The following is a 12,502-nucleotide window of genomic DNA, read 5'->3' on the forward strand; positions in this document are numbered from 1 at the left end:
GCGCAGCCACCCGGCTGGCAGCTCTGGCCGAATCAGGGCCCCGCGCCGGGCCCCGTGACGTCACCGCCCGGCGCCGGTCCGCCGGATGCCTCCTGGGAGTTGTAGTTTTCTAGCCCTGCTCCAGCCGGGGCCTCGCTGGGGCCGCACCACCGGACGTTTCAATAGCAAGCGATACTAAGATGAGATGGTATTGCTTTGGCGCGTAACAATTCCTGCTTTTGCGTCCGCGCTCTTCAGCTGTGGTTTACCATTGCCGAGTTTTGCAGATGAGGAAAACTCGCAGTTTTAAGTAACTTGCCATTGTTCCCCGCTGGGTCTCATCCTGGACCCGGAACCCAGAGATTCTGACCCCAGATCAGAATTTTTCCTTTACATTTCACTGCCGCCGCAGATTGGCTCCTGCAGAAACGAACTATCCTAGCCCTTTGCCCTGCCGGGCCTTCCTGGAAGCGGGCTTTTCACGACGTTGGTTAGGATGAGAGTCTGGAGGGCAGAGAACTCTGCCTGTGCGCAGCATTTGTGCAGAGTCTGTCTACTCCTTCTCAGTTACTCCTGGGCCAGGCCACATCCTCGATCTCCTCACATTAGATGTCAGAAAAGGCCACGTGTCTTGGGAAGACTCCTTGATGAATAGTTAGGAGCCTGAATTCTAGTCCGAGGTCAGCTTGTGTGGCTTTGGGTGAGAGGCTGCACCTCTCTGGTCTGCATGCTCTGAAGGCAAGGACACAGATTTTACTGCTAGGTAGACATAGCATAGGCACTCCTTGACCAGCTGTGTGACCTTGGGCAAATAACTTGTCTTAATCTCGAATTCCACACCTGTGAAACCCTACCTCCAAGGTTGTGCAAATTCAAAAGAATGTATGTAAAGCATGAAGTTGAACTAAATGGCTCTTGATGTCTCCTGGGTCACCAAGAGGGCCCTGTTTGGGTAGTTTCCACTCCTCCCACCCAGCTTCTTTTTAAGCCCAATCTGTGCATGGCAGGGCTGGAATAGCAGGATCAGATGGTGTCATGATGTGCCAACTTGCCTGGCTGTAAACACACCCTGAAATGAATGTGAGGGGATAGAAAGCATGCAGGCCCAGGGAACCTGGGGGCACTTTCCTCAGACCTCACCCACCCCTCCTCAAGGGGCTGCCAGGAAACAATTTGCACAAAGCTGGAGTGGAGTCCCGGGAGGTACCTAGTGGGGCATCAAGCAGGTGGATATCTGAACCACTCAGAACAGGAGAATAGGCAGCTTCTTGAAGATTTCCAGGGCCAATGGCCCAAGAGTACTCAGCCCAAGACCTAAATAATCACCCCAGAGTCTGAAAAAGTTCTGCCTTACATCCTACAGAAGTTTCTCCTGGTTCTTGGAGTCCCCTCTGCTTATAGTCAGACTTCTGAAGACATAAGCAAACAACTGAGTGTTGTCCTTTCCACAGAAACCTCCCCAGCACTGAAGCAAAAAAGGTCTTTATTTTTTCCAAAGTGAGCCTAGTTGACCCTTTTGACTTTTCTCTGAGTGTCTTCCATCCTGCATCAAGTTGGTCAAGCTCTCTGGTCCTCTGCAAAGTTCGATGACCTAGACTGGATCCACGTCTCAAATAAGGTTCTGACTAATGCATAGTCTAATGGAAAGATTACTGGACATTCCCTGCCCTATTAATAACTTTTGTTATCGAGTTTTTTTCACAATGTGAATTAACGGAGTTCTGACTCACTGTGGGTTTGTGGTAAATTGTGGATCACTTTCTGCTTAATTTAGCCTGAATCCTTGTCATCATCTGTCTCCTTCTCTAGCTCTCTGCCCTCATAATTACCATGTCTTCAGCAAACATCCTTCAGCCATGAACAGGCCGAAGTACTGTTCAGAATGCGTGTCAGCACTCTCTTGTGGTGCTGGGGCATGCACAGCCTCTTGGACAAAGAGTTAGTAATATGTGCCAAGAGGCTGTAAAATCATTCAGGCTTCGGAGCCATGATTACATTTCTGGTAGTGTATTCTAAGGAAGTATATCCCGTATACTATGTATGAGGATGTTCATCCTAGAATCATTTATAATAGTGGAAAACCAAAAGCAACCTAAATGCCCAAGAAAAATATTATGGTATATCCACTGGATGGAATAGTATGAAGCATTATAGTAGATGGTTGTGAAAACTATGTGGCAGGATGGGAAAATGCTTGCTAGGTTATATGAAAAGATCAGGAATAAAAATAGCGTGAGCATACCCCAGGGATGCAGTCAGCAAAATCTAGAGGAAGGGAAGCTAGGAAACACACCCAATTCCCTTAACAAATAAATTAGAAGAAAAAAAGAAGAGGGAGAGACTTACAAATTAAAATAAATTAAGCAATATGTCAACCAAAAGCCATATTTGGATCCTAATTCAAGCAAACCAACTTAAAAAAAAAAAAAAGATTTCAGGGGCTGGCTGGTGGCATGGTGGTTAAGTTCACAGGCTCCGCTTTGGTGGCCCGGGGTTCACAGGTTTGAATCCTGGGCATGGACCACAGCACCACTCATCAAGCCGTGCTGTGGCGGCATTCCACATACAAAGTGGAGGAAGATCGGCATGGATGTTAGCCCAGGACCAATCTTCCTCAGCAAAAAGAGGAGGATTGGCAACAGATGTTAGCTCAGGGCCAATCTTCCTCACCAAAAAAAAAAAAAGATTTTATTAAATTATTGGGGAAATTTGAATACTGACTATTCAAATTGATGATATTAAGGGGTTACAAATTTTAAGGCATGATATGGTACTGTGTTAATTTTTGTAATAAAAAATCCTCATCTGGGCCGGCCCTGTGGCTTAGCAGTTGGGTGCGCGCGCTCCGCTGCTGGCGGCCCGGGTTCGGATCCCGGGCGTGCACTGACGCCCCGCTTCTCCGGCCATGTTGAGGCCGCGTCCCACATACAGCAACTAGAAGGATGTGCAGCTATGACGTACAACTATCTACTGGGGCTTTGGGGAAAAAATAAATAAATAAATAAAATTATAAAGCAAACAAAAAAAAATTCTCATCTTTTGAAGATACATACTAAAATGTATGTGGATGTTTGATACAATGACTGGATTTGCTTCAAAATAATCTGGGTTAGGGACATGAGGGAATAAAAACCAAGATGAGCCATTGAGGTCATAATTATTGAAACTGGGAGATGGAGATATAAGATTCCTTATATTATTTTCTCTACTTTTTTATGTTTGAAATTGTCCATGATAAAAAGTTTTTATAAACCTTTAACGCAATAGCGTTAACGATTATGATAAAAAATAGAACAACACTGGTGAGATCCTGGCACCAGACTGCCAGGGTTCAAATCCCTGCTCTGGTCACAGCTGTGTGACCTTAGACAAGTCACTGAACCTCTCTGTGCTTCAGTGACTTAATTTCTAAATGGAGATGGTGATGATCACAATAATGCCTACCCCGTGTTGTTGTGAAAGATTAAATGGGTCAATAAATATGAAGCACTTAGAACAATTCCTGGCACCAAGTAAGTGCTCTATATGTGTTGCCTTTTATTAATCCATTCCATATTTGAATGATATTTGAGCATCTACTTTACTAGGCTGTGGAAATTCAACAAAATAAAAACAGATCTTTTGTTAGGATGGAGGGGTTTGGGTGATCTTTTTCATTCTCTAGTTTCAAACTTTGTATAATGTGAAATAGCTTTAAATTTTTTATGAAATGTGTTTGTGTTTTTAAAACAGAGTGAGCTGCCTTCACAGGCTCTCCCTGCTCTCTGGGAGCGCCTTAGTCTGCTGAGGTAGATGCATTCCCCAGCCTTGGGGTGTTTCCAACTGGCAGGGTGGCGTGGCCTCTGCTTGCCATAGATACACCGTGTGGCCAAGATAGCAAACTTGGACGGGAGGGGTAATAAACTGGGACCATATTCCCAGGGTGACGGCAGGGGTGGGAGGTGAGGAGGTGGGGTGTCAAGAAACATGGCCCCTTCGCCAGACCCCTAGGAGAGAGAATGGCACTCGTCCACTCCTCCTATCCCCCACTCTCCTCAAATTCACTCCTACTACCTTCCTGTTCCCCCTACCTTGCCTCCCTCCTTCCTGAAGGGGAGGTGTTGAGGTCACACCCAGAGCAAGTGCAAGGAAGAAAAGAGCTGTTTATTTCATCCACAGTTGTGTTTTTGTTTGGGTAGGGGGCACCCCAAGCATGTGGTGGCAGCGGTGGGGGAGGGGGCGGGCAGGGGACAGGGCAGGGGCAGTGATGCTAAGCAGACCAAGAGGCACTCAGTGAGAACACTAAGAAAGGAGGAAGCACAGGGACTGGCAGCACTGGCAGAGGGCACTGGCTCTCCTCCCCTTGCCCAGCCCTATGGTTGGCTATTTTGCGCTGCAGAGGGAAAGGGCTGAGCAGGCCAGGGCCTCCACGCCGATGCCAAGGCCTGGGAACTAGAACCTCCCTCTGGGAACCAAGAGCAGGGCTGTTCTTTAGGAACCTCTCAATCTGCATATTCTTTGATATGGACAGTTGACATCTGGCTCCCCCATAAAGAAAAGCAGAAAACTGTAAACATTACAGATAAAAAGGGCGATGCCTATAAAAACAGGAGCTTTAGGAAAAGACCCCCTAGTGCCCTTGCAATTGTATTACTACCCCAGCAGACCCTACCTCTCTAGAAATTCTGGATGGCCACTGCCCTAGACCACCTTCTTGCCCTGCCTAACGCCAACTCCTCCTTCAGCGACAATCACAGCCGACATGATTTAGTGTTTGCCATGTCCCAGGTTCTGGGCAAAGGGCTTTACGTATATAAACTCTTTTAATCTTTAAAACAGCCCTGTGAAGTAGGTGTTTTTATTATCCCGACTTTACAATGAGAAAACTGCAGTACAGAGAGTTTAAATATTTTGCACAAGGTCACACAGCTAGGAAGTGGCATTTCTCCCAAAAGCCATTCCTGGCCACCCCCCTGTCCTGTGTGTCCCTCATGTTCCCATAGGTGCCTTGTAAAGTCTTCTATCCCAGACTGAGGTTGCTATATTTAAGTTATCTGTCACCCATCTGCTTCCCCTGCGAGGCTGCTGGCTCCACATCTTAGTCATATTTGCATTTCCTGCACATAGTGGGTTCTCAGTAAATGTCAGCTGAAGGATGTGACTGACCCACACATCCCAGACTTCAGCCGCACTGAGCTCCTAACCGTTCTCAGAACACATCTTGTTCTTTCTTGCTGTTGTCTCAGCCTACAATGCTTTTCCTCCTATCCTTTTCCATCTGGTAGACTCCTATTCATCCCTCAAGGCCTAGTTCACCTGTCACCCTCTCTGTGAAGCATTCCCCCACTCTCCAGGCAGAGTCCACTGCTTCGTCCTCTGGGCCCCTCTGACCCCAGCAGACACCTCAGCTAGAGCCCACCCCAAGGCTATCAGGTGGTCATATTTGTGCACACGCCATCTTTCCCCATTGTCTGGGGGATGTTTTACTTCTCTCTCCATCCCCAATGCCTAAGAGGACCAGAAGGTATGTGTTGAACAAATGAGAGAGTACATCCAAGGATAGGAGCATGAGGTATATACACCCTTTGCCATTTTCCACAAGGAACAAGAATAGCCTTTGCTGTCCCTCCCTCTCAAACTGCCCAGTAGACTGGTGTTAGAGGGTCCCTGGCTGCCATAATAGGAAAAGAAGCTAGTCCTCCTCCTTTTTTGATTATCCCTCTCTATTCAGGCTGGACCTGGGGGCTTCCAACATCAGGGAGGCAGGGGCCTGGAGGCCTGCTGAGCTTCTTTCCGCCAAGGTCACATCTTTGGGGCATGGAATTACTGCCTTTGAAGGCAGGAGCTGTGACTCAGCTCACCCAGGGTGGGCGCCTGAGGGGCCTACTTTCTGGGGCCCTGAACTTGGAAGCCAGGGCCCTGCTGTACCTTAGCTTCTTCCCTGCCCCACCATCATAGACACATTGAACATCAGGCTGGAAGGGATCTCAGAGACTGAGGACCAGAGAACCAAAGGCCCAAGGAGGTTGGGGAAGGATATGCCCAGTGGCACAAATGTCTGATGATCTTGGGCCTGACCCAAGGGTTTTCCCACATGCCCCACAGGCCATGGCAAAGAATGGAACACTCCAGTCACCCTCCTTCAGTTCCACACCATGGCTTCCACTCAGGCCCTTATCATCTCCCACCGGGACTGCCGCAGTAATGGTTTTTCTTCCACCAATATATCCTCCACACAGCCAGCAAAGTGATCCAAATATCAAAGCTAATTTTAAAACCCTTCAATCCATTAGCCACTGAATCAAGTCCCAATTCTTCCATGGTATAAAGACCACAAAGATCTGGTCCCCTTCCACTGTAACCGTGGGCTTTGACACCACCCCCTCCACTCTACAGTCTAGGAGAAGCCAAGGCTTCTCATGTTCCCCTATTCTTGCACAGACTATGCTGCTCCACCTGATGAACTCAGCCTTAAAGACCCAGCTCAAATGTCTTTTTTTGGTGAAGCCTTCCCTGATATCCTGGAAAAGTCAGTGTCTCAGGCAAGAATGCTCTCAGCTGAATACAACAGAAAACCAAGCAAAGGAATGATTCTGACCTTAGGTTGCCAGTAGAATCACCTAAGGAAATTTTAAAAGTCCCCGTCACCAGACACCTGCTGGATCAATTTTACCAGAATCTCCATGATGGACCCAGACATCAGTAGTTTTCAAAACCTCCTATACTCCGATGTGCAGCCAAGTTGAGGAGCACTGAAGCAGGGGTTAATTTTCCCACATAATGAGTCCGGAAGTAGGCAATTGCTAGTGTTGGTTGAGTGGCTCAGTGATATACAGGCCAGCAGTTCAGTGATTCTCTTGACCTTTCCTTTGTGATTCGTTGCCTCATGGTCACAAGATGGCTATAGTTGACCCTCCATGCTCAAAGCAGGGAGAAAGCTGTAGGGAGAGAGGATGTACAGACTGCGCCAAAGACTGCCCCAGAAACCCCTTCTGCAGACTTCTGCTAAGATGTCATTGATCAGAATTGGGCCACCCCCAGCTGCAAAGGGGGCTGGGAAAGTGGGCAACAGGACTTCTGATAGACTGAGAGGACCAATCAAGCTCTATCATAAAGGACTGAGCATATTGCTACTCCCAAGTCAGTGTGTGTTATCAGGTTAGGAGGTAAGGAATGGATACTGAGGAGTGGCAGAATATGCCGTCCCAAAAATATGCCACTTGGCATATTAAAAAACAGCAGATGCAAGAAGGGCATTCTAATCTCCCCTTTTCTTCCAGAAAACAGGAGACAAAAACTCTTGTGTGAAAGATGCCCTCCTGGTACCAGGAGAAAATAAACATTCTTCAACGGAAAGTCAAAGCCGAAAGAACTCTGTACAAACAGCCTTTGTTAAAATAATTCTTGGGCCGGCCCTGTGGCTTGGTGGTTAAGTGCGCGCGCTGCAATGCTGGTGGCCCGGGTTCGGATCCCGGGTGCGCATCGAGGCACCACTTCTCCGTCCATCCTGAGGCCGAGTCCCACATACAGCAACTAGAAGGATGTGCAGCTATGACATACAACTATCTACCGGGGCTTTGGGGGGAAAAAATAAAATAAATAAAATCTTTAAAAAAATAATAATAATAATTCTTATCTTCCTCTAGCCTCCCTGTATATTTTAGTTACTTTTTCCCCATATATTTTAGTTACTTTTCCACAATTGCCTCTCTCTATTCAACCTAGTATAAAAGTATTTGTGTTTTGCCACTTCTTTGGTTCTTCATTTCCTTATGAGGGCTGTGTCACATAAAACTTATATAAATTTGTATGCTTTTCTCCTGTTAAACTATCTTATGTCGGCTTAATTCTCAGGCCCAGCTGAAAAGCCCTAAGAGGGCAGAGATAAAATGTTGCCTGCCCTACAATAATACCAAGTAGACAGCCAGCAGATTCTGCCAGTTACTTATTCTCTCCCTGGGCTTCAAATCTCCTTGCACACAGGTCATTATGACAGACATCACATTAATGCATTGTGGAGACGTGTGTCAACATGTCCACGTCTCCTTCTAGACTGCAGTTCTCAACTCAGGCTGCACATTAGAAATACCTGGGGAGGGCCGGCTTGGTGGCATAGTGGTTAAATTCATGCACTCCACTTTGGCGGCCCGGGGTTCGCAGGTTCTGATCCTGGGCACAGACCTATGCATCGCTTATCAAGCCATGCTGTAGCGGCGTCCCATATAGAGGAAGAGGGGCACACATGTTAGCCCAGGGCCACTCTTCCTCAGCAAAAAGAGGAGGACTGGAAACAGATGTTAGCTCAAGGCTAATCTTCCTCACCAAAAAAAAAAAGCCTGGGGAGACTTTGGAAAATACCAGTGCCTAGACCCCATCCACAGAGATTTTAATTTAATTGGTCCAGGCGAAGTCCAGACATAACTAATTTTTAGTTTTTTTTTTTAATTTTTATTTATTTATTTTTCCCCCAAAGCACCAGTAGATAGTTGTATGTCATAGTTGCACATCCTTCTAGTTGCTGTATGTGGGATGCGGCCTCAGCATGGCCCCACAAGCGGTGCGTCGGTGCGCGCCCGGGATCCAAACCCGGGCCACCAGCAGTGGAGCGCGTGCACATAACTGCTAAGCCACAGGGCCGGCCCTGACATAACTAATTTTTAAAAGCTCCTCTGAGTGATTCTAATGTGCAGGCTGGGTTTTGAGAGCCACTGCTATAAAGCCAGTGCCTTAAGAACAGGGTCTGTATCCCTTTCAATAAGTACAGTTCTTAGACATGGGGCTTGCAGGAAATCCTCGCTGAATGAATAAATGAATGGCAGAGAAGGATCTGTGCTCCAGCCTCGTCAACCTCCAGCCTGCACCATGCATCATCCTAAGTGTAATTCCTCTTTCCTCTCAGTTCTGCCTTCTCCTCTGAGCACAGCACTTAGCCACACTCCACTAACCACAGCCACTACTCCAGTTGGACTCTTCTATGTACACAGACTGCCTGCTTCTCCTACAGCTGCTGTGCTGGGCACTCCAGTCCCACTCTTTCCTACTAGCTGCCCTGGTCTGAGAAGGAGATAACTCTCTCCATCAACAGCCAGGCTCAACTCTTGTGCCTCAGCTAAAGCCACTGCCCAGTGTGAGAGAAGAGCAGTGGGAGGGTAGGGTTCCACATGCTTTCTATTCCACATTCAGCCACAATCCTGAAATTAACACCCGAGTACTCACGGCACAGTGCCTGGCCTAACTAACAAGCGACCCACAAGCAAAATTTTCACTTCTGCCCAAGTGTAGAAAATGTGTCTTATCTGATTCCTTGGACAAATGTGAGTGTGAGAAATGCCCCTGTTGATATCACAAGAATGAGTCAGTGGTGAGTACATCCCCAGAGATGACCTCATCCAGTATTCTACCATCTGATTCTGATCTCTATCGTGATTCTGAAACTGCTTGTTTAAAGGTCACCTACAGGGCCGGCTTCACGGGCATGCTACGTGTGCAGTCCCACAGGGCCCTGTGCCCTGCACTCAGAAGGGCCCTGCACTTGGTTTTACGATCTGCTGTTGCTGTGTTGAAATTCTTAACAGTATTTGAATAAGGGGCCCCATGTTTTCATTTTGCACTCAGTCCTGAAATTATGTGTCCAATCCTAGTCACCCATAGTCTCGTACAAAATCCAGCAAGGTTTTTCTTCTCAGAAAAGTCTCCACAGCCCATGACCTCAGCCTCCTTTGTGCAAGTCTCTGTGACACGCCACTCTCCCATTCCCTTCCACTGCATTAGGAGAGGGTGACATAATGGGGTGGCATGGGCTGCAAATGATGGTTGGGATCAGGAGGCCCTGGGGAAGAAGTTGCCCAAGCCCTCCTTGCCTCCTGGGAAAGAGGGAGAGTTAAAAGTACCAACTTGGGAGCCCAGGGCCCCTTCCAACTCCTAAAGGGGCCATCTACCAACAGCACAGAGAACAAACTAAAAGTGAACCATGATGCTCCCTGCCAGGCAAAAGGGCTGGACACCCCGTGAAGAGCCAGGAGATAAGGTCCACCAGAGAGGGACAAGTTTTCCAAGGAAAGGCTGAGGGAAGTTTGCTCACTGTGGAAGAAAATGCCACAAGCCTCGGTAGAAGAGCAGAGAAGGAGAGTGGGGGAGAGATGGAGCTGGGAGCTGAGGGTTGCTGGAGGCAATGGGTGTGAAAAGGGTCCCACCCCAGTTCTGTCCCCTAGGCCTGCCAAGCAGGGATTCTTCTGCTCAGCCATGCTCTGGGCAAGGGGCAGAGGTTCTGGGGGGCAGAGTCTCAGCCCTGGCTGGGATGGAAGATGGCAATGTCAAAGCCTTGGGAGGGGAGCCTGAGGCAGGGAATGGAATTGGGACCTGGTCTCCCCACAGCTGAGTTCATCGGGGTCCAGGATCTGCCCTCTCTTGGCATCATCTGGCCAGGCCATGGCTCAGGTATCCGACACCTGGGGCCCTGAGTCACATGCCAGGAAACCCAACACTCTTGGGCCTCAGCCCCCAGCTTCCAGCAGCTACGAGCAAGCAGGGCTTCTGGAGGAGGAATCGGGTCTCCAGAGCCGAGCAGCAGGGAGGCTACTTCCAAGGAGAGGGCAGCACAGGAGAAGGCTCTCCCGCCAACAGGGGTGAGAGGCGGGGAGGAGGAGGGAGAGGACGAGGGAGGAAGAGCGGGGCAGACAGGACAAAACTGGGGCAGGCAGAGGGGTGGATGCTCCAAGAAAAGGGATGGATGGGCACAGAGGTGGGGCCTGAGTCACCTAGCCTAGCTTGTTGCCCTGCAGTCCTATTGCTGATCCGTCCTCCTTGTCTCCTTCATTCTAGTGCCAACCAGGCCCTCTGGTGCCTACCTGGCCCACCTGGCAGCCACCCAGGTAGGCTGGCAGAAAAAGACTTTATTCCAATGAGGGAAATCAATACATGGGCAGAAGCAGAAACTTAGAACCCCCTAGACCCAGAATGACCACCAGGGCCTCGGACCAAGAGACTTCACAGGTTAGCCTTCCAGAATCAAAGAGACCTAAAAGAGTCTCAGGCCCAGGGGACCTTTTACCCAAAGAGCCCACATGAGGAGCCCTAGACCCCAAAGAAGAAGCAAAAAAGTCACCCAGGCCTGAGAAAGCCCCCAAAGGTGGGGCCCCGGTCCAAAGAGACTTCACAGTGGACTTCAGGAAGAGAGAGCTGGCAGTGGGGAATGGAATTCTCTAGACTCACTCTTCTTTTATGGGGCTTTTTCTTCCCCAGATCCTACTCCATTCCAGGGCTATGCCGATCTGTGGCCATGCTCCCACCAGCCGGTCATCTCCTGCCCCTCCTGCTGGTGATAGGCACAGGGGGTACCATGCCCAGCCCCCGGGTACCTCCTCAGGGCTGCTATGTAGCAGAGGAAGCTGGTGAGCGGACCTTCCGCTGCAGCCAGGCAGGCCTGAGTGCTGTGCCCCCCGGCATCCCCAACGACACCCGCAAGCTCTACTTGGATGCCAACCGGCTGGCATCAGTACCAGCTGGTGCCTTCCAGCACCTGCCTGTTCTGGAGGAGCTGGACCTGTCCCATAATGTCCTTGCCCACCTCTCAGGGGCCGCTTTCCAGGGCCTGGCAGGGACGCTGCGCCACCTCGACCTCTCTGCCAACCAGCTGGCTTCAGTGCCCGTGGAGGCCTTCATGGGGCTGCAGATCCAAGTGAACCTGTCCGCCAACCCGTGGCGCTGTGACTGTGCCCTCCAGGAGGTGCTCATGCGGGTGAGGCTGGCACCAGGCACTGGGACAGGCATCGTGTGTGGCCCGGGAGCCCGACCAGACCTTGTGGGGCAGGAGCTCCTGCCGCTGGCAGGGGAGGAAGAGCTGTGTGGGACAGGGCGGGGTGGGGCCCGGCGGAGCACCGACGTGGCCCTGCTGGTCACCATGGGGGGCTGGCTGGTACTTGTGGTGGCTTATCTGGTCCACTACATATGGCAGAACCGGGATGAGACCCGACGTCCCCTCAAGTGGGCCCCCGTGCTACCCGTGCAACCCGAAGACTCCTCCACCCTCAGCACAGTGGTCTGATGACCAGGGCCACTCCTCCGGCCCCACGCCCCACACTCTTACCCGCATGTCCTCTCTTTTTCTCTGACCCTCTCTGCCTCCTCTGCAGCTCCATCCCATCCTCCAAATTCCACCCGCTTCCTCCTCCATCTCCCCTAAACACCTGATCTCTCTCTCTCTCTCTCTCTCTCTCTCTCTCTCTCTCTCTCTCTCAAGCAACACCATCTTCGGTGCCTGGAGTTTTGGTGCCTACTTTTGGTGCCTACTCTGGGTCTGGATGGTGCTAGACTCAGAGACCCAAAGCTCCCGAGTCTGCAGTGGTGGGGGACGACAGAAAAGAGAATGATAGTAGTGGTATGTGTGGCAGCTCAGAGGCAGGAGCAGGCAGCTGTGGGAGCGTGGAGGAGGGAGGCTCTGCCTGGTGGAGGTGATCTCAAAGCCTTCGCTGAACGGATGTTTGAGCTGACTCTTCAAGAATGAGGAGGGCTCTGAGCAGAAGAGGGAGGACCCTAGCTGAAAGGT

General features: G+C 50.0%; 1 protein-coding gene across 3 annotated transcripts; it reads left to right on the forward strand.

Annotated features, from left to right (window-relative positions):
- The first annotated feature begins 9,661 nt into the window (after positions 1-9,661).
- LRRC3C (leucine rich repeat containing 3C) lies at positions 9,662-12,001 on the forward strand. 3 transcript variants are annotated; one of them, XM_004434552.2, is made up of 2 exons: positions 9,662-9,681; positions 11,200-12,001. In XM_004434552.2, exons 1-2 carry the CDS (start codon positions 9,662-9,664, stop codon positions 11,999-12,001), a joined length of 822 nt encoding a protein of 273 aa, XP_004434609.1. The 3 variants fall into 3 exon arrangements, with proteins under 3 accessions (XP_004434609.1, XP_087296334.1, XP_087296333.1); XM_087440208.1 differs by lacking the exon at positions 9,662-9,681 and adding an exon at positions 10,150-10,583; XM_087440207.1 differs by lacking the exon at positions 9,662-9,681 and adding an exon at positions 10,424-10,585 and having other exon boundaries at positions 11,203-12,001.
- The last annotated feature ends 501 nt before the right edge of the window (positions 12,002-12,502 follow it).

Source organism: Ceratotherium simum, chromosome 16 (genome assembly GCF_057802395.1).
Source record: "Ceratotherium simum simum isolate JZ-2026a chromosome 16, ASM5780239v1, whole genome shotgun sequence".
Lineage (NCBI taxonomy): Eukaryota > Metazoa > Chordata > Mammalia > Perissodactyla > Rhinocerotidae > Ceratotherium > Ceratotherium simum.

Excerpts from the sequence above, each read along its gene's own strand:
- LRRC3C (XM_087440208.1), top strand. The coding sequence starts at position 10,387 with ATGGCTCAGGTATCCGACACCTGGGGCCCTGAGTCACATGCCAGGAAA. Across the intron at positions 10,584-11,199 it reads AGGCTCTCCCGCCAACAGGG|ATCCTACTCCATTCCAGGGC; the intron begins GTGAGAGGCGGG and ends TTTCTTCCCCAG.